This window comes from Eptatretus burgeri, chromosome 12, assembly GCF_056783735.1.
Source record: "Eptatretus burgeri isolate ZD-2024b chromosome 12, Ebu_testis_v1, whole genome shotgun sequence".
Lineage (NCBI taxonomy): Eukaryota > Metazoa > Chordata > Myxini > Myxiniformes > Myxinidae > Eptatretus > Eptatretus burgeri.
This window is the reverse complement of record NC_140972.1, coordinates 66986148-67007498: the sequence shown is the minus strand read 5'-3', so window position 1 is coordinate 67007498 and position 21351 is coordinate 66986148. Positions and strand designations below refer to the sequence as shown.

General features: G+C 45.4%; 1 protein-coding gene across 1 annotated transcript; it reads left to right on the top strand.

Moving 5' to 3' along the window:
* On the top strand, window positions 1–13566 carry ATP5PO (ATP synthase peripheral stalk subunit OSCP). Its single transcript, XM_085848352.1, has 7 exons — window positions 1–194; window positions 710–754; window positions 2891–3001; window positions 5435–5564; window positions 5733–5845; window positions 6266–6352; window positions 13339–13566. The coding sequence occupies exons 1-7, from the start codon at window positions 168–170 to the stop codon at window positions 13450–13452; spliced, it is 627 nt and encodes a 208-aa protein (XP_085704478.1). The 5' UTR covers window positions 1–167; the 3' UTR covers window positions 13453–13566.
* The last annotated feature ends 7785 nt before the right edge of the window (window positions 13567–21351 follow it).

The following is a 21351-nucleotide window of genomic DNA, read 5'->3' as shown; positions in this document are numbered from 1 at the left end:
CAAAGGTGTTAAAAAATTTATTTTTGTGCCTCTCCCTTTTTGTGTTAAAATATTCGGAGTTTTCAGTAAAGTTTAAAAATGTTTTCGCCAACAGTTTTTTAAATCAAGGATTTTTTTGTAATTATTTTAAGTTGAGGGAAGTAACTCACGTCTTCGACCAGAGGAACATGGCGGGTTTTCGTTTACCTCAGTTGGTGAGCACGCTCGGCATTCGGCAATATGATCAAAATGAACTGTTGTGTTTATCCTTTAGATATCATTTCATAACTGGCTCGGGTTTCTTTTACCTATTTATGTGAGAAATGGTAAAGTTTTATTTTGATATTTCCTTCATTGCCGACCTGTAAAGCCTGAGGTGACCTTAAGGCTGTGAATGTGTGGTGAATGCTGCGAAAGCATTATTAAACCGTGTTCACGTCACAATGGTGAGATTCCATGAGGATGAGCTGATTGGTCCGTGAAGTTAGAACGTTGGATTGGAGCAAAACGTCAGGAACACGTTAAGTGGTTTTAAATCACAAACAGATGTTTTGGGTGTGAAGTAAAAATGTACTTCGACTTTCTTTGTTTCCTTGTTGATGTTTGTGTCTCGTGTATAGCAGTTTTACCTCGGGAAGTTTTGTTCAGGTAGACGAAGGAGGTAAACTGTGCAATGTATGGCGGCCATGTCGCAACTCTTCACTTTTCATCTTTTTATTCTTCCTTCCAGGCTCGCAGCTTTACTACCTCTGCTTCCGTCTGCAAACTGGTTCGGGTGAGCTGCATCATTTTTAAAGTCGATGTAAACTGAAACAAAACGATCCAAACGGGTGTTGCGGATGGAATTTTCTTTTTGCGTTGTGCACATGATGGATTTGATGTCTTAAATAATAATAATGACATTTCAGATTCCCTTCCTCTTCTGTGTCATCAGTTGTATAAAACCTGGTGTTGGCTTAACGGTTAAGATGGCTGGTTTAAGATCCTCGGGTCTTGAGTTCGAGCCCCTGTCGTGCAGTAATATTGTTGTGGGCCGGGTATCGGTGGCGAGCACGACCGCTAGAGGGAGCAGTAGAGTCTGCTCCACTGAACACACCGGAATTTAGGTCGTGACCCTCGGATAAGTCCGAAAGGCACAGGTCCCTTACAGGACCATGAATCGCCAATAATTCGACCGCGTGGAGTAGGGTTAATTGCCAAACTTCAATATACCTAATTACCCACTCGGCAAAGCCACCGTGGAATTCACACCCTCGATGGACATCGAGCGAGATGAGCCGTTACCGTGTGTAACCCGAGCGGATGGTTACCAAGGCCCGTCGGTCCAAATGAACAATTTACTGCCTCGCTTTACCTCCTCAACACGCACCGTGCTAAGCCAAAAAAATAAATGACAGGGAATGAGCTGGGACATTCAATAATAGGGAAATTTATTACAATAATAATCGGGGCAGGAAGCACGTAAGGACAGAGTTATCCGAATATCAGGCAAGCAATATACAGTGAGCAAAAGCACTTAACAATAATACTTAAGAGACGGGCCCACACACAGACACACACCCAAAAGAAACGAACCCCGTCGGGTCTTTATTGAAGGCTTCCAGCTCGAGGAAAGGTGAGCTGGAGACCAGAGCCTGTGCTTGGAGGTCCGCCTCGTGCGGTCTTCGACGATCTGGCTCAGTAGCGGGACTCAAACCCGCAGCTTTCACGTGGCATCAAGGGCGAAGGCACCAGGAGTGGAGCGGCACACGCCAGCATGATCCGGACAGCAAAAACAAACGACGAGACGGCGAAGCAAGTGATTCTCCTCGGGCTCCGACACACAACCAGGCTCCGACACAAACATGAACATGAAGACACCTCCAAAGGGAGCCTGGTCTTTTTATCCGCAACCTGAGCGGGGCGGAGCCTCGGTGTCGGACGCTCTGTGCACGCTTGGTTGGGCAGGGATCAGGTGTCTTGACGCGCTGTTCGCTCCTGGTTGGACAGGGATCAGGTGTGTTGACGCGCTGTGAAAACTCCAACTGAACAGCAAGGGGAGCCTGGTAAAGTGCTAGTTCAGTGGAGGAGTTGTGAATGGGAATGGCAGGGTGGTTGGTTTGTTGGATCTAAGGATTTAAAGACCTGACTATAAAACAACTTCGCAGCGCACGTATACTTAATTACCCATTAAACAAGGGATGGGACCCTAACTAGGAACACATACTTACCGATATAACTGATCTATAAGGACTCTGTCTGTTGTGTACGATGGGTTCCAGATTAGTAACAATATAACACCAGGTGGGTTGACAGCCTGTCATCCTTCCGAGGTCGACAAACTGAGTACCAGCTTATTGGAAACAAGGGGCACTGCATCAGTGTCACGGCCACACTCACAGCAATGATGCAACCAGCAGCTGCAAGCTGCATACGAAATAATCAGTTGTACGAAGCATGGTGAGGGCTTGATGGTTAAGATTGCTGGCTTAAGCTCATAGGGTCTTGAGTTCGAGTCCCTGTCGTGCCGTTTACGTAACACGGGATGGATTGATTCAGCTTGTCATCAGAAGGTCGACAAAATGAGTACCAGTTTACTGGAAACAAGGGCCACTGCATCAGTGGCACAGCCATGCTCCCATTAATGATGCAACCAGCAGCCACAGGCTGCATACGAAGTAATAATCAGTTGTATGGGGTTTCACTATAGAACATAAAAAAGAATTAATATTACATTTAATGTTATCATTAACAGGTAATATGATTGGATATGTTGATTAATGAAATAATTTTACTCACTGATTGGTTGACCATATTTTTTTTATTAAAAGTTTTCAAAATTACTTGTTTTACATTCTGTCGTGATTTGTGAGACACCCTGTGTTTGTATGATCATGGTAAATACCATGTGCCAATTCCTGACATGTTGCAGCCTCCATTGCAAGTTTATGGAGTGGAAGGACGCTATGCCACTGCGCTGTATTCTGCGGGCAGCAAGCAGAAACAGCTCCCACAGCTGGAGAATCAGTTTAACAATTTGCTGGTAAGAGATTAAAGGATGGGCATGTGGAATTTTAGTATGGAGAGCAGGGGTTGTGGATTGAGTGGTGAGCAGAGATGGTGAACCAGGTTTGGTTGGTAAGTTGGTGAATTAAACTCGGACCAATTTTGTATTTATGGAGGATGACTAATATTATCCAAAGGAGGATTCTTTTCTGCTTTTAAAAAGAAAAATGATTTCCCCCCCCCCCCCCACATCCAAGCCGAGATTCAGTTAACTCTGCTTTCCACATTCAGTATTGTAATGTTTAAATGTCTTCCTCAGTTATTTTTTATTATATATATATATATATATATATATATATATATATATATATATATTTTTTTTACAGTTCAATCTGCATCTCTGCACAACACCAGAATGGTTGCAGTTCAAACTAGAAGAGCGCTCGGTAGAGCGCGTACCTCCACCATGTAATGCCTGATCCACAAGAACATATCAGGCCCAATACATTTTTGAACTAGAACAGGCACTCGTAGAGCGCATACCTTCGCGCCAGCCACTAGTTACCTTTGTATTAAGTTGTCCACAACGCATCTCAATACAAATATGCATTTCGTGACCCCCATGACCTTTGACGCACAACTGCTACCGAGGGTGACAATAGTACTATACCTTGTGTCATTTCAGAAGATGGGGAATTGAACACTGAACAATTTGGAGTTAATTTGATGTAAATCAGAAACATATTAACCGTTTTCATCATGAAAAAACGATGTTGACCTTTTTGTGACCTTGACCTTTGATCCGATCGCTCCCAAAATCTAATGGATTTGTCCTTTCATGATGCCAAACAAATCCAAAACAATTAAAGCCTCTCTGTGTTTTGTTTTTTTGCATTAAGTTGTCCACAACGCTTTCTGATATATGTGTGACCCCCTTGACCTTTGACCCCCAACCGCTGCCTTGGGTGACAAAAGTACTATACCATGTGTCATATTAGAGGATGGGGAATTTAATTTTGAACATTTTGGAGTTGATTTGCTGTAAATCAAAACAAAATTGACAATTTAATCGCGAAAAAACTATTTTGACCTTTTTGTGACCTTGACCTTTGATCCGATCGTTCCCAAAATCTAATCGATTTGTCCTCTCGTGATGTCAAACACATCCACAAAATTTCATGACAATCTGCGAAGTGGTTTTTGTGTAATGTTGTCCACAACGCTTCCCAATCAAAAACTCCATTTTGGTGACCCCCTTGACCTTTGACTTCCACAGACTAACTCGGGTTGCAAACACTATACCATACGCTATATCAGTGGATCGGGATTTGAATACTGAACATTTTGGACTTAATTTGATATAAATCGGAACAAAATTGACACTTTAATCACAAAAAAACGATTTTGACCTTTTTGTGACCTTGACCTTGACCTTTGATCCGATCGCTCCCAAAAGCTTCGCCTGGCGTCCTTGAGTAACTGCACATCATCTCTGAAAATTTCATGCAAATTGGGCCAGCAGTTTTTACGCAATGTTGTCTGCACACATATTTACCAATAAATAAATACACGGGGGTCAATACAATACCTTCGTCAAACGAAGTTTGCGAAGGTAAATATCATGCTATACAGTGCTATATCGTTTTTAGCCCTATCAATGGTGAAGAATTGCTTTAAACATTAAATAATTCTCGTATCCAGATCCAGATTCGGATCTTTACCAAAATCGATTCAATAATCCTTGCGACACACCCAACATGTCCACCAAGTTTCGTCTGAATCCGTCCACAACTTTTTGAGATATTGTGCTGTGCTGTATATCATTTTTTTTTAGCCCTATCTCTCACTAGTGAAAAATCACTTTTAAAAATTTCTCCTAATCTGATCCGGATCTCCACCAAAAGCTAATCAGTTCGTCCTTGCCACACACCGAACCTGTCCACAAAATTTCATCCGGATCCGTCCACAACTTTTTGAGATATCCTGCAAACAGACAAACAGAAAGGAGTGAAAACATAACCTCCTTCACCTTCGGTGGCGGAGGTAAAACTGCAATGAAGCAAGTCCGTTCCATTCATCAATTTTCATGTATAACCACCAAATCTGGTATTTATTTGGAACATGATCTCTTCAACCTAAATGGGGCAGGGGGAGAGGTTGGTCGGATCGCCTCAAGGTAGTCGCACTCGCTTCTGAGCTGTCTCGCCTGCGTTCGAATCTCGGCCCAGCTCGAAACTCTCATCCTAGTGTTTTAGAGGCAGGGCGGGGCATCAATATGTGCGCCATCTCTCGGATGTATGTAAAGCTGGATGTCCCCTCTGCTAGTATTAGTTGATGGATCTTAAAGATCCCACGGTGTTCTTCGTGAGGAGTGGGCGAGCTGAAACTGCTTCATCAGCACCAACGTTCTGTAAAGAGTATGGCACATCTCATCTCAGTTAGAAGTTAAAATTTTTAATCTGCATTGCAGGTTTCGTTGAAAGGTTCTCAACTATATTTCTCTGTGATGAATCCACATATGAAAAAGCATCAGAAGATACAAGCTATCAACCAATTGTTGGCGAAGGAGAAAGCTTCTCCTCTGCTTGTCAACCTTGTTTGTGAGTCTTCTCAGTTCGACCAACATACCTGAAAATTATTGCTTTGATGTGTCCTTGATTTTTCTTTTGGGTGCAATCTATGTTTGGTGCATCATTTCTCTTTATAAGGTATGTGTGTTAACATTGCTCATTTCCTTTCTGATTCCACCAACACCCAAACAACTTCAGCTCTCCTTGGAGAAAATAGTCGCCTCTCTCGACTTCCACAAGTTGCTTCTGCTTTCACAAAAATTATGGCTGCCCATCGTGGTGAAATATCATGTATCGTCACCACTGCACAGGTAATGAGATTGCAACTTTAGTCACCTATTTTATAATTCTTTTTTTTTTTTGTTTCACTACAAGATGGAGGTTCATTGAAGAGTGAGGTTATAAAGAAGGGGCAATGCACGGAGGCTGATGAAGTCGATTTAGTTAGACCAGAGGAGAAGCGGTCAAAAAAACAGAGGCTTAGTGACCTGCCTGCGATCTATGAACATCAGGTCTTGTGCTTCAGCCTCATTCCGGAATTCCCAGTAATGTTGAGTGTTTTAGATTGGACAGCTTCCAGGATAGATAGATAGATAGATAGATAGATGTAATGCTCGGCCACCAGCCCATTCGTGCTTTGATGCCACATCAATTTTACACTTAGGAACATGCGGTGAGTTACTGTTCACATTGTGAATCTCTCGGCGTTTGCTTGTCATATTTTTTTCCAGCCGTTGGAGAAGACGATTCAGACAGAACTTCAGACTGTGCTGGAGGGCTTCTTGGAAAAAGGCCAGGTGCTGAAATTGGAAATGAAGGTGGGTGACATTTTAAAACTCTCCTGCTCTATTTGTTACTTTTTCATTTGTTTATTTTTTTGTCATGTGCATATGTTGAGAGCAATTTATTATTTCAAGAGCATGTCACATGTCGTCACAATATTCGTTTATGCCTCTGCTGACGAAGTCACCGGTGGCATTATGTTTTCAGGTTGTCCGTCCTTCTGTGTGTCCATGATAGGTTTTTCGTGACTGCGATAATTGAAGAACAGCTGAAGGGATCGAAGTCAAATATGGTACAAGTATTATAATGATTTCAAGATAAACTGGTTTGATTATGGGGTGAACAGGTCAAAGGTCAGAGCGCCCATTAGGTAAAAATTCTGTTGACGCGCTAACTTGTGAACCTGTGATGGGATTTTGACCAAACATGGTATAAGTATATTGTTACAGATCCGGAGTCTGGGCTTATCACGAGGGAGCTCCTCGGGCCTTTACCTGACCTCCGGTCCTGAGGGTGCCGGCCACTGATGACTCTGCAGTCCGACGGGTTGCTTGCTCGGCAACCGTGGCCGCCAATTAGAACTGCTGAGCCTTGCAGAGTTTTCTCTCCTTGGCACAGGAACCCTAATTTGGGGTTATGCGCTCAACAGCCACCCGTCTATTTATCGTGGATAGCTGTTGGCTAATCACGGGGAAAAACTTCCCATCGAACTAAACTTGCACCTGATGTCGGAACATTGGTGGAAAGGACAAGAGTGAGCAGGCCGGAAGTGTTTAACAGTTTAACAAGGTTTATTCAATCAGCAATTGTGAGCATCTATTTACAATGGATGGACAGAAATCACAATGAAAATATCACAACTAAAAGGCACATGAGAAAGCAGACTGTCTTGGCGCTTATGGAACCCACTTATACGTTCTTATTTATGCAAAACACAGGACATGGCCATCAATCATTCTGGGAAAATGTAGAGAGTAAGTGGATACAGTGCAGAGCGGAGCATTGGTACGCTCTCTGCTTCACCTTGCACAGATGCGTGTAAGGTCATACCGTGTGCAGACGTGTGCAGCCAGCACTGTGTGCTTACTTACGTAGTTTGTGCTGCATGCAAGCTCCACCCTGGTGGCTCTCGCGGACGGAACAAGCAGATGTGAGTGCAGGCTTGGCCAAAGGGCTCGGAAGGAGAGCTTGATGGACATGGATGAGAGCGTGACTAATGAAAAGTCCCAACACATGAGACGAGTCGAAACGACTCACGGCAGATAAGATGTCGAGATTTACAACCAACTTCACTCTCCACAGACATCCACCTTCTACGGAGGTTAATACCACCTGCTCTGGAGTCCAGCTGTTCTTGTCGGTTGAATGCATGATTGCCTTCAACTGCACCTGTTGCTGTACATCCACACACGATGACATCAGCTGCACTGAGCAGCTGCACAGTTAATGATCCTTCAGCTCTTTTCATGTGTTGTTTTGCAAGAAATTAAAGGAACGAAGAGACCACTGCAGGGCTTAATGGTTGCCTCCATTGGGTCCAAATGGGCGGAGGTCTCCCCAGGAAATGAAAAGAATGAGTATTTATTTTCAATGGTGATTGACACAACATTAAGATTCCTTTGTGCGAGTCAACAGGTAATTCTAGTCCATTGTTTTGAAGTAATCCCCTTGCTATAATTAATGGAGATGGAGGTGGAGCGGGGAGGGGACGGAGGTGGAGGTGGAGCGGGGAGGGGACGGAGGTGGAGGTGGAGCGGGGAGGGGACGGAGGTGGAGGTGGAGCGGGGAGGGGACGGAGGTGGAGGTGGAGCGGGGAGGGGACGGAGGTGGAGGTGGAGCGGGGAGGGGACGGAGGTGGAGGTGGAGCGGGGAGGGGACGGAGGTGGAGGTGGAGCGGGGAGGGGACGGAGGTGGAGGTGGAGCGGGGAGGTGACGGAGGTGGAGGTGGAGCGGGGAGGGGACGGAGGTGGAGGTGGAGCGGGGAGGGGACGGAGGTGGAGGTGGAGCGGGGAGGGGACTGAGGTGGAGGTGGAGCGGGGAGGGGACTGAGGTGGAGGTGGAGCGGGGAGGGGACTGAGGTGGAGGTGGAGCGGGGAGGGGACTGAGGTGGAGGTGGAGCGGGGAGGGGACTGAGGTGGAGGTGGAGCGGGGAGGGGACTGAGGTGGAGGTGGAGCGGGGAGGGGACTGAGGTGGAGGTGGAGCGGGGAGGGGACTGAGGTGGAGGTGGAGCGGGGAAGGGACTGAGGACGAGGTGGAGCGGGGAGGGGACGGAGGTGGAGCGGGGAGGGGACGGAGGTGGAGGTGGAGCAGGGAGGGGACGGAGGTGGAGCGGGGAGGGGACGGAGGTGGAGGTTGAGCGGGCGAGCGTCATTGTTATGACGTCGCTGGTACCCAGAGCCCCAAGAAGTGACAGCACTTCTCCCAAGCTCAGTGGCTGTGTTTGTCTCGTCTTAAAGTCCTGTGTTGTGTTTCATGTATTTGTCTATGTCCTGGGTTCCCAACCTCGGGGTCGTGACCCCATTTGGGGTCGTGAAGCACTTTTTGTGGGGTAGCGGACTCGTCTGAAAACTTTTTTTTTTAATGCTATGTTTTTATGAAAAGTATGTAAATCTGTGGTCTATACACAGCGCTTGCCACATTCTTGACATTGCCAATAATTACTTTCTCATTACAACATTTTGTTCTGGAAATAGAAACTAAGGTGGGTTTTCCCGCTCTAGTTCGGGTGATCAGTGGATGATATTTCCTCGTCAGCCAGCTAGCGCATGCGCGGTACAGTATGTTTGCAATTTTAAACCCTAAGAGCATGCCCAGTTCTACCCGTAACCACGCATTGCTCTGTTCAAACCATATGGTGAACCCGTAGTTGGTTCACGGTTCGGTTCAATTCTGCCACTTGGAGCGAAACCGTGCACTTTTACCCCTTACACATCCGCATCCCTGAAACCATGCTTGGGTTTTTGACTGCGATGGACGGACTCAAAGTTTGTGAGAGTGGAGGGACAGTTCCCGCGCATGAATGGCTTTGACCATGTGAAGCTGACGATGACATGAAAGGAGTCATGTTTGCCCAGCGACATGGAGCACTTAAAGTTGTCATATCAAAAGTTGCTTTGAAGTAAGGGTGCAAACACGGTCCAGCAGGCATATAAATAGTTGGCCGAATATAAAGTTCTTCACATCATCTTTACAGCGCTACAACTACATCATCTCTACTTCTGCCGACCATTGGAATACCTGCGTGCGAAGTGTGTTTGAATTTTCCTGGATTATTACTGGATACCACTCAGTGCCTCTATTATTCATTTTACGTCGTTTCTTATTGAAGAAGAGCCTTCTTGAACATTTCGTTTCTATACTTTACCCAAAGTTGAAAGTTGTTACTTTTTGTGAACGAATACGAATAATATGAACGAAACGAATTATGTGATTCAGCGTGGAGTCCAGAAACCTCAGTGCGTCATTTGTTATGAAGTACTTTCGAGTGAATCCATGAAACATAACAAGTTACAACGGCATCTGCCATCAAAACATGCAGCATACAAAGATAGAGATCGCTCATTTTTCGAGCGGAAGTTAACCGCCCTTAGGAATTCCCGCTTGGATCAAGAAGGTAAATGTCATCAGACCAATGCGCGTGCTGTGGAAGCGTCCTATCATGTTTTGTTGCTCATTGCAAAAGCTATAAAGCCACACACTATCGGCGAGGAACTGATAATGCCATGTGCCAAGAAAATGGTTTCTCTCATGATCGGAGAAGACATGGTTAGTTAACTCGCGATCATACCTCTCTCGAATAACACTGTTCATCGTAGAATTTGTTACATGAGTGAGGACATTACCGCACAGAATGTTACCGATATCAAGCAGTCACTTTGGCATGCCATACAGCTGGATGAATCAACGGACATTGCATCATGCGCACAATTGATGGTTTGGGTCAGATTCATCAAAGGTGGTGATTTTGTGGACGAGCCTTTGATGTGCAAGTCATTGGAAACAGCAACTAAAGGAGTTGACATTTTTCAAAAATCGAAACCTTTTACAATCAAGAAAGTCTGGACTTCAATAAATTGATTGGATCGACAACAGATGGAGTTCCTGCAATGCTTGGCAGGCATTCTGCCTTCAAAGCTAAATTACAGCGAGTGGCTCCTCATGCATTTATGATGCATTGCATGATCCACCGGGAGGCGTTAGCTGCTCGCACAATGCCCGAAAGTCTCATGGACGTATTCTCGCAGGTGATCAAAATTGTGAATCGCATCAAATCAAGCGCATTAAACACGGGGTTATTCAGTTTATTCTATCATGAAATGGACACCGATCACATCAACTTACTGTTCTACACTCAAGTACGATGGCTTTCACGAGGAAACGTTGTTCTGCGTGTTTACGAGTTACGTGAAGAGTTAAAAGTTTTTACATACAAAAAACAAGAATGGATTGGAAGAAATGCTGGAGTCCAGTAACTGGCTTACTAAATTGTGCTATTTGAGTGATATTTTTGAACGTATAAATGTGCTCAATCGTACGCTTCAAGGCAGAGACACGAATCTGATGTTCTTCCATGACAAAATAAAAGGGTTTCTTGCCACACTTGCATTGTTGAAAGATAAAGTGAGTCGCAACCGTTTCGTATTATTTCCGCGCCTCTCTGCCCACCTGGAAGTTGAAGAATCCGAATACATCCAAGTCGAGCATGTTTCTGGCGAAATCAATGAACACCTTCAGTCACTGATTGATCAGTTCGAACACTACTTTCCCGAGCTCGACATCCAGTCATTCACTGTTACCCGAGACCCATTCAGTGCACCATTAGACGCCATCGCCGACGATGATATCGCCCAAGAGGAGCTTGTGAGACTGAAGCAGGATTCTGGAGCAAAATCATTGTACAAGTCCGTGTCTTTGTCCAGTTACTGGTGCAAAATGCTCGAATCCTATCCACGTCTATCCGAGAATGCAATTTGGCTCCTAATGCCGTACCCTTCGTCATACTTATGTGAACAGACATTTTCTACAATGGTTGTGATAAAAACGAAGTTCCGCAATCGTCTTGAAATCGAGAAAGACATGATCGTCGCGTTGAGTGGCGTTGAGCCGCGCATTGCAAAACTCGTGGCTGAGAAACAGGCCCAGCCATCGCATTGATCATGATTGTATCAATAATTTGTCAAAAATACAAGTGGGCAATAAATGCGAACGATAATGATGTTTCATACTGAACACATGTGACTTTGTTCTTCAAGGGGTCGCGCTCTGATGCTGAGATCTGGAATGGGGTCGCCACCAAAAAAAGGTTGGGAACCACAGGTGTGTGTGTGTGTGTGTGTGTGTGTGTGTGTGTGTGTGTGTGTGTGTGTGTGTGTGTGTGTGTGTGTGTGTGTGTGTGTGTGTGTGTGTGTGTGTGTGTGTGTGTGTGTGTGTGTGTGTGGCAGCTCCACCAAGAACCTCGGATCCTCAGTTGAAAAATGGGAGTGACATCTGACATTTTCAACACACTTAATTTTTTGGCCCTTTGGGAACAGGGTGAGATTATATTGAACCTCGTTTGTCCCAGAATAATATGTGTAGGAGCAAGGAAGACATTGTTGTTGGATACAGGATATGACAAATCCATTCTGAAGATTGTGGATCTTGTGCCCTCCATGCTGAAAAATAAAGAACTTCATTTACAAGTTTGTTGCTCAGTTCCACGTTCAGTATGGACCACGTTCGCTGCAGGAATATTGTGGTACCTGCTATATGTTCAGATCCACCTCTGTCTGGAAGAGATGGAATTGGCTGCAGCTTCTTGCATGGGTGTGGCAAAGGCCTAACACAAACGCCATTGAACACATGGGAGCTGCAGAAAAGCTGACGTCCACCTATTCATATGCAAAAGCTGCAACAAAATCCCATCCACCTTTGATCAAACCTGGGTCAGGCTGTCATACTGAACATCAGTCATTCGATGCATTCATGGGTTCATGCACTGTATGGTGCCAAAGAACACGCTACCAGATATTGATGTATGTCATCTATTTGATTGTGTTCATATCGCAGATTATTAAACTGCTTTGTTTACACTCGGGGTGTGCATCAGTGTGTCGTCAGTTGCTTTTCTCCAGGCCAGAACTTTTTATTTACCATTTGTGCTCTTGTCATCAAATTTTCAACAAAGCTTTATAATGACAATATGGAGAATGGTAATTGATAAAATTTTAATTTTAAAAATTAATTATTTTTCGTTGTTTCCTCCGCGTTTAGTTTGAGTACAAAGTGCCTGTGGCCGGGCTTTGCATTTTGAGATGTTTTCGCGTTTTGTTATGTCTCCAAAATTAGCTCATGGAGTCCGTATGTAAGTACGTCCGTTAACATTTGAGTAAAACCTCTTCTCACAAACTACCCGACCGATTATGGACCAAATTTGGTACGATGCATCAGAATAGCATGATCTCGAGAGGTTGTGCTCCCCATCTGGATCCACCCCTCCATAAGAGGCTGAAGCGAGGGGTTTCGTCTCAAATTCAGGTAAGTTATTTTAAAATCTTCTCAAAAATCAACGGCCAGATGCAGACCAAACTGTTTCATGAAACAAAAGGAGCATGCTGTTAAGTTGTGCTCCCCATGACCGTACCACTTCAAGAAGTGGAGGGGTGGGGGGGCACAGCCCCTTCCCCCTAATCTCTCATTTTCACCCCACCTGTTGGGGAAATAACCGTCATTCCCCCACGGGACTATTTATTTTATTATGGCGTGGCACAGTACTTGTGCATTTGGTTGATGGAGGTGTGTGTGTGTTGTACAAACGTTTGCTGTGCTCTCCCTGGTTGAGATTCTTTGAGAAGGCAGGTCATGCTCATTTCTTCATGAGACCCGTCCATGATCTTTGTTGTGGTTGAAACACTTGCCTCACTGTTTTGCTTGAAACAAAATGTCTGTCCTTGACTATTATGTTTTTTTGTGACACTGTTCCATCACCATTTTTATGTTTCTTTCCACAAAACCCTCATTCTTACCAATCCCCGTTGGCAGATCGATGACTCCATTCTTGGTGGGATGGTGGTGAGCCTGGGAGATCGTTACATAGACCTGTCTACGAAAAGCAAAGTGCACAAATTGACCTCGGTACTCAGGCAGGCTGCTTGAACGATTTTGCCATCACTAAATGTTCCTCCTCTTACAAGCAATGTCTTGGTTTATACCGGCTATTGTTCTGACAGTAATGTTGCAGTTCCGTTGAAAATAAAACGTTCAAACGTCTTTTGTTGTATTTACAAATTTTTCGACATTTATTCTGTGACTGGATCTGTTTTCCTTCCTGAACCCTCCATGTGCATTCTGGTGTAGCATTTTGATTTGTTGCAGTGATGGGGCTGTGCTTTCATTGTACCAGTTCTGGACATCCCACCACTTGTGCAGAATATAACAAATGTGAACAATCACTGCTTGAAAAGTTTGTATTTTTTTTTTCTTTTTAAAAGGTAAAGGTTGCCCCTTTTGAAAGTTTTCATTGGTACAGGTTTTTAACTTTTAGAGTTGCGTGGAGAGGAGATGATTTTACCTTTTTATAGGGAGGATGTCATAATCGCACAAATGTCATTGTTCATTGTCATGGCAATTAATAATATTGTGTGTTTTGTTTGTGGGAGTGTCTGCACATGTTCCATGAAGGGACATTCTGGAAGTAGTAATTTTGAATGATTAAGTTGAGCGATTTATGCTCGTCCAACACTGCAAGCAACTTGTGCGGATGGGACCATTGTGGAGGTTTAGATACTGAAGGAGAAACTCGTGGAGCAAATTTGGGTTTCGAACAATGAATGATGAAATACATTTTCTTTTTATTTACCTCATTTACAAAGTGAAACTCGAAGGACATTCGGGAGAGAGCGCGCATACCTCAGCCACGTAATGCTTGATCCACGAGAACATATCGGGTCCAACACATTTTTGAACTGTCATGCTATCTCGTACAATATCGTTTTTAGCTCTATCTCTCAATGGTCAAGAATCACTGAGAAAAATTAAATAATTATCTTATTTGGATCTTCACCAAAATCGAATCAATTCTTCCTCGTCACACACCCAACCTCTCCAAGTTTCGTCCAAGTCCACCCACAACCTTTTGAGATATCGTGCTCGAAATCGTTTTTGGCCTTATCAATGGTGAAGAATCACTTTTTTTAAATACTAGTAGTCGGATCCAGATTTGGATCTTCACCAAAATCTAATCACTTCGTCCTTGTCACACACCGAACTTGTCCACAAAATTTCATCCGGATCAGTCCACAACTTTTTGAGATATCCTGTACACAGACGAACAGAAAAGGGTGAAAACATAACCTCCTTCACCTTCGGTGGCGGAGGTAATATTACTTATTACCAATAAGTAATAGGCATCCACAACCACCCATGATCGTGTTGTCTAATGTCGGGCGAGGCCCTCACTTTTTCACCTTTATTCGTTTTCTTCACTGCTATTGACACAAAGCTTTCAACATAGGAGCACCAACCTACCCGTGAATAATTTTTAAACAAAGTTACATGATTGTATGGAAAATGCAGCCGGCGTTCCAAAAAGTGTTTTGTGCAGGCCTGGTTTGTCGAGTGATTCACATACGAGGAATAATCGACCTCGCTTCGCTTGGCCTCGGCCGAATTATTGTTCCTGTCAAGGTGAATGGAAGATCATCTTCTGACCTTGTGTTCTATTCAATCCAAGCGCAAGATGATGGCCAAATCAAAATAGACGGTGGCTCAAAAGTTAATGGCCTGTGATTCTTTTTATTTTCAGGGAACTAATTGTGTATCAGCCAACTCTGACATCCAGCTTAGCAAGCCTCGTGTATTTTCAACAGAACCGACAATGCTTTAATCAAAATTTGACCCAAAAATTATATATTTTTAAAAGTTGGACCTTACATCAGCAAACTAACTTTTAGGCCACTGTATGTGGGATTTGAACCTGGGATCCCAACATCTACATCATTAGGAATGCCAAGCAAGCAATTCCTTTTCCATGATAGATAGAGGTGAGGAGTTGATGTGAAACAGATTTTGATTAAATGCTAAATATAGTCATCCATTGGGTTTGATGCTGCAGATTAGTCAAGGTAGTGCATTCATGTTTGTGCTCCAAACTTTAGGTTTGATTCCCACAGTAGATTGCATCCAATGAGAATGCCTTCCTTTAAGCCAGTTGCAAACATTTGCTTGTGGGCAATGTGCTGCTACCCTGGCCAAAGTCGAAATTTCTACCCTGGTTGACAGCTGCTTTGATGATACCCTGCAATGGGGGCTGGCAGGATAGCAGAGCAGTATGTGTATCTCTACGCTGTCTAGCCCTGGTTCGAATCCATACCCACTACCCAGATATAAACTATCATCCTGATGTTTAACAGGCACATTGATTCATGTATGTGTCTGCCATCCTTCAAACGCTAAACTGTGTGTCCCGTCTGCGAGCATAAGTTGGTGGACATTTCAAAGATCCTACGGTGTTCTTTGCGCAGAGTTGGTGAGTTATCTTCATCCGAGATTGTGGAGATTAAGTGGTCTGCTCTTGGAGGTTCCTCAACGTTTTTCACTACATCAGCAAACCTTCGAATGGTCGCTATCTGGGCAGCAGCTTCTGCACTATATTTGTATTGACCAGTTAGATCGCAATTCATACTCAATTCGGGAGTCGAAGCTAGATGTAGACCGGACAGCTCAAAAGGTAAGTGTGATGCACCAAGCTGTCGGACAATTCTGTCATTGTGCATTGAAGTGTCGGTGCTGGAACTTCAGGATGTAAATTTTCGGAGATTTCCCCGCAAGAAGGTAAATGCATCCAAGTTGAAATGAATGCGTGGGAAAAACCAGAGTGTAGGCTTTATTTCACTTTATTGAAGCCGCTTCTACAGACACATCAGGGAATACATGTGCAGCAAGAAATACATGTGCAGCAAGGTATACACGTGCAGTTGATCACCGCAAAATAAATCAGCAATTAGCACGGAGTCCGGTATACTCTCAATTCTTACCATTCAACAAGCACCAAGTGAACCACGGCCGTAAATGACAATGCCCCAGGGACAATCCCACCGACCGCGCGGAATCTCGGTTTTATCTGTCCCGTGTGCGAGCCGCACGACATGTGATCACGCGTCACATCCTTCAATTCATCACATTATCCCCGTCTTTAAAATGTAACTCGAGGCTCAACTGACGCACCATGATTACTTCAACGTTATAGGAGTATACATTTCAAGCAGCGCGAACTATTTAAACTACAGAAGCATGCATTCCAAGCAGTGAGGATTATTTTGAGTTATAGGAGCATGGTAAGGTGCCATCGAGGGATGCCGATAATCCTCTTTACAGATCGAGTCGGCGAGGGGGTTTTATCTGTCGTCCTCTCCGGGAGTAAATGGTGGTTTCACTTGAGGGAGGCTTCCGATCCTCTTGGGGAGCCTCGACTCGTGCCGGGGATGACTCCTCGATCGCTCTCGGGTGGAACGCGGCAGCTCCGTCGCCACCATTCCCGGGTGGAGTTCCTGGGGGGGAAACACCTGGGGAGGGAATGTCAGAGGGAGGAGTACCAGATGGAGGAGTACCTGCAGGAGGAGTACCTGCGGGAGGAATACCTGCGGGAGCCAGATGGCGAACCGACACAGTGGTCTCCCTGCCATTAGGAAGTCCAACATGAGCATACTCAGGATTAGCATCGATGAGTTCGACCTCCTCCACCATTGGTTCATACTTGCTTTGTCGTACCGGGCGCTTCATGAACACTGTTCCGGGATAGGTTAGCCAGTTGGGCACCGATTGGCCGTCAAAACGTCGTTGGTGAGTAAACATTCGTTCGTGAGGAGTAGCATTGGTGGACGTACAGAGCAAAGAGCGTATGGAATTCAGAGCGTCGAGTAGGGTAACCTCCCACCGCTCGGGGCCCAGTCCTCTCGATTTCAGCGCCAGGGTTACGGCTTTCCAAATGACTCCATTATACCGTTCCACCTGCCCATTACCCTGTGGGTTGTAACCCGTCGTTCGACTAGTTGCTATGCCGTGTTCATATAGGAACTGTTTTAGCCCGGCCGACATGAAACACGGCCCTCTGTCTGAATGTATGGAGGAAGGTTTCCCAAACATAGCGAAGAGGTCAGAGAGACATTTCACGACAGTGCCCGAGGTCATATCCGAGCACGGAAATGCGAAAGGGAACCTTGAGTATTCATCAACAACAGTGAATATGTATCTGTTGTCTGTCTCGGTCGGCAGGGGTCCTTTGAAGTCGATATTTAGTCTCTCGAAGGGGGAAGTGGCCTTGATCAATCTGCCGGGAGCGACGCCATAGAATCTGGGTTTTAGTTCAGCACAAACAGGGCATGAAGCATTCATTTGTTTAATATCTTCGATAGAATAGGGAAGGTTTTGTCTGCGCACGAAATGTGCCATTCTGGTTACCCCGGGGTGGCACAGAGACCCATGAAGGTCTCGCAAAGCCCGACTGATTGTCGCCGAACAGTAGACCCGAGAGAAGGTGTCTGCAGCAGGGTGTTCCCTCCCGGGCCGATAAACAATGTCGTAACTATAACAAGATAGCTCTATTCGCCATCTCATTATTTTCTCGTTCTTATTTTTCCCATCAAACATGAAGGCAACGGATCGCTGGTCCGTGACGAGTGTGAAGTGGTTGCCCAGTAAATAATGCCTCCATTTACGTAGGGCTACGACAATAGCGTACGCTTCCTTCTATATTGCCGAGTGTCTCTGCTCGCTTCCAGAGAGAGTTCTCGAGAAGAACGCGATGGGTCGTCCGGACTGATTGAGCGTCACGGCGATCTCATGATCGGAAGCGTCCGTTTCCACCACGATTGGTACCGTGCTATCGATCGATAACACCACGGAATTACTGATATCATCTTTGAGGCTGTGGAAAGCTTTTACAACAGCGACATCTGGTGGGAAGTTTTTGCAATGCACTAGGGGATGTATTTTTTCAGAGTATTGGGGGATCCATCTCACGTAGTACGCGAACATCTCAATCACTCGACGCATTGTCTGCAGGTCCTGAGGTGGGGGTAGCTCACGGAGTGGGTGCAATCGTTCAGGATCGGGCTTAATCGTGCCGTGGGCTATTGTGTAGCCGAGAAGATTAATTGACCTTGCCGAGAATACGCATTTCTCGTAGTTGAGGGTCAGATTATATTTTCTAGCAATGCTCAAGAATCTGTCCAGATTCATATCATGTTCCCCCCGATCCTTACCGCACACCGTGACATTGTCCACGTAAACAAAAGTGTCTTTGAGGTTTTCATCCGAGATGATGTCGTCCATAACTCGGAAGCAAGCTACTCCATAAGTGACACCAAACGGAATCCTCCTGAATTGGTAGAGGCGTCTACCTGCCTCGAACGCGGTGTAAGGTTTGTCTTCCTCTCGGATGGGAATTTGATGATAGGCGCTTCGCAAATCGATGGTGCTGAATATTTTGTAATTGGCCACGCGTTCGACCATCTCGTCTATGCGCGGCAAAGGGTGGGCATAGAGTTGGGTGAAGCGATTGACCGTTTGAGAGTAATCGACAACCATTCGTTTCTTATGGTTCTGGTTGGTGGTCGCCAACACCTGCGCGCGCCATGGCAAATCGCTCGGTTCTATAATACCTTCTTCCAATAATCGCTTGGTCTCAGAAGTGATGAAGTTCATATCGGCAGTGGTATATCGTCGCGATTTGATCGCTATCGGTTTACAGTCCGGCGACAAGTTAGCAAACAGCTGGGGGGACGATACCTCCGCGGTGGTCAGAGCATTTAGAATTAGACGAGGTTTGCTTCCTCCAAAGGGTATTTCGACGCTCGCGTGTTGCTTGAGGACATTATGACCCAGAATTACATCAGCGCATAAATCACGAAGCACCAGTACCCTTACATCCCGATGCGTGTACCCTTTTACGTCCAACTCAACATTGCAGTACCCTCGTACTCGGGACTGTAGTGATGTGGAGGCCATGCATACCGTATTGTCTGTCGGGTGGATCTTCCATTTCCTGCCCTTCACTAGCGAGCTGTTGACGAAACTTTCAGAGCTACCGGTATCAATCAGAGCCTCAGCCATATGCCCGTTAATTCGTACGTTGATGATAACCTTGGGTAAATTCCCCGGTGAAGCCGCTGTTACTTTCTTTTGTGAGTAGAGAGCCGCAGAAGTGGGTTTATTTCTTCTAAGAGTAGATTTGCATACCCTAGCATAATGCCCTTTCTTGTCACAATTCATGCATGTGGCATCCCTGGCAGGGCATTTGTTGCGGAGGTGTCTTTTATACCCACAAAAGAAGCATTTACCAACCGAAGTAGTGGCTGAGGAGTTTGACGAGGTCTGGGTATCCGATTCCTCGGGTTTATCTCCATCCTCAGTGTCGGAGGTGTCCCGGGGGGTTCCTTGAGTTTCCGCCGTAGCAGCGTTCATTAGCAGCATCGGTGTCCCATATGACTGATTGCTGCTGAGCCGTATCCATTGCTCGAGCCTGGTCAGCTACCATTTCAAGAGTGGGTTGTGCTTTCTCCAGTAAGCGTTGTCGTATGGGGGCTGACCTGAGCCCTTGGATGAACGCCACTCGGGTCGCTTCATCTCGATGTTCCTCGGCGGTTACAGCCCGGAAACTGCAGTCTTTTCCCAACTGCCTCAGAGCTTGCAGGAACTGATCGATTGTCTCCCCGGCTGCTTGCTTGCGTGTGTTGAGAAGATGTCGTATGTATACCTCGTTCTTGGGCTTCACGTAGAGCGCCCGCAGCTCGTCGATCGCTGCGTCGTAGGTGTCACACTCCGATAAGAGCCTGAATACACTGGGCGAGACATGATTCACAAGGGCGGCCAGTTTGTCGGCTCCCTCTTCGATAATGGTCAGATAGTGTGAGAAGGAACGGAACCAATGCGACCATTTCATTTCCGAGTCAGTCGCGTTTGGGTCTGCGTCGAACCTCTCTGGTTTGTAGATCTTGTCCATCGTCGGTTGAGGGAGCCGAAGGGATCAAGTGAAATAAATTGAAATGAATGTGAGGGAAAAACCTTCAGAGTGTAGGCTTTATTTCACTTGATTGAAGCTGCTTCTACAGACACATCAGGGGATACATGTGCAGCAAGGAATACATGTGCAGCAAGGAGTACATGTGCAGCAAGGTATACATGTGCAGTCGATCACCGCAAAATAAATCAGCAATTAGCACGGAGTCCGGTATACTCTCAATTCTTACCATTCAACGAGCACCAAGTGAACCACCGCCGTGAATGACAATGCCCCAGGGACAATCCCCCCGACCGCGTGGAGTCTCGGTCTTATCTGTCCCGTGTGCGAGCCGTGCGACATGTGATCACGCGTCACATCCTTCAATTCATCACACAAGTATTCCGTTTAGTTTCCAAGTCACAATTGCCATGAGTTTAAGACCACACGAACGTCGACTGTTTAACACGATGGGACTCGTTACAATTCGACCCATGTTCAGCTTGTACGAATAAGGGAACTCTTTGTGGGTCTGTGTCGTTTTATCACTTTGTGACCATGGCAACAATTGTGTCAACAAACCAATCAGACAATCGATTATGTGAGAGAATCTTAACTCTCATTAAAACCACCCCATCCAGTTGTTAGCAGCCAAGTTTAACTTACAAGTATGAACATGAAACATAATAACCATGTACGACCTGAACACGAGAACAGCACTCTGTATAGTACGAACCCCCGCCAGGCTGAACAGTTTTCGTTCTGTCTCTCACTGTTGGGCCAGATCTGCAGCCAGACCTTAATCATATTCTAATCAGCTCGTCCTTGTCACACACCCGACCTGTCCTCAAAGTGGGTGATTGGGTTTGTTTGTCCGTCTGTCTGTTCGTCAATCGCTGACGGATCACAATGTTAAACCGATATTTACGAAACTTCACCAAATGGTGGAGTTGGTCATAAGCAAGAAGCCTATTAATTTTGAGGTGAAAAGGTCAACATAAGGCCAAAGGTCAACAACTTTGTCAAATTCCTAAAACTCAATTTTCATCCGATTGACT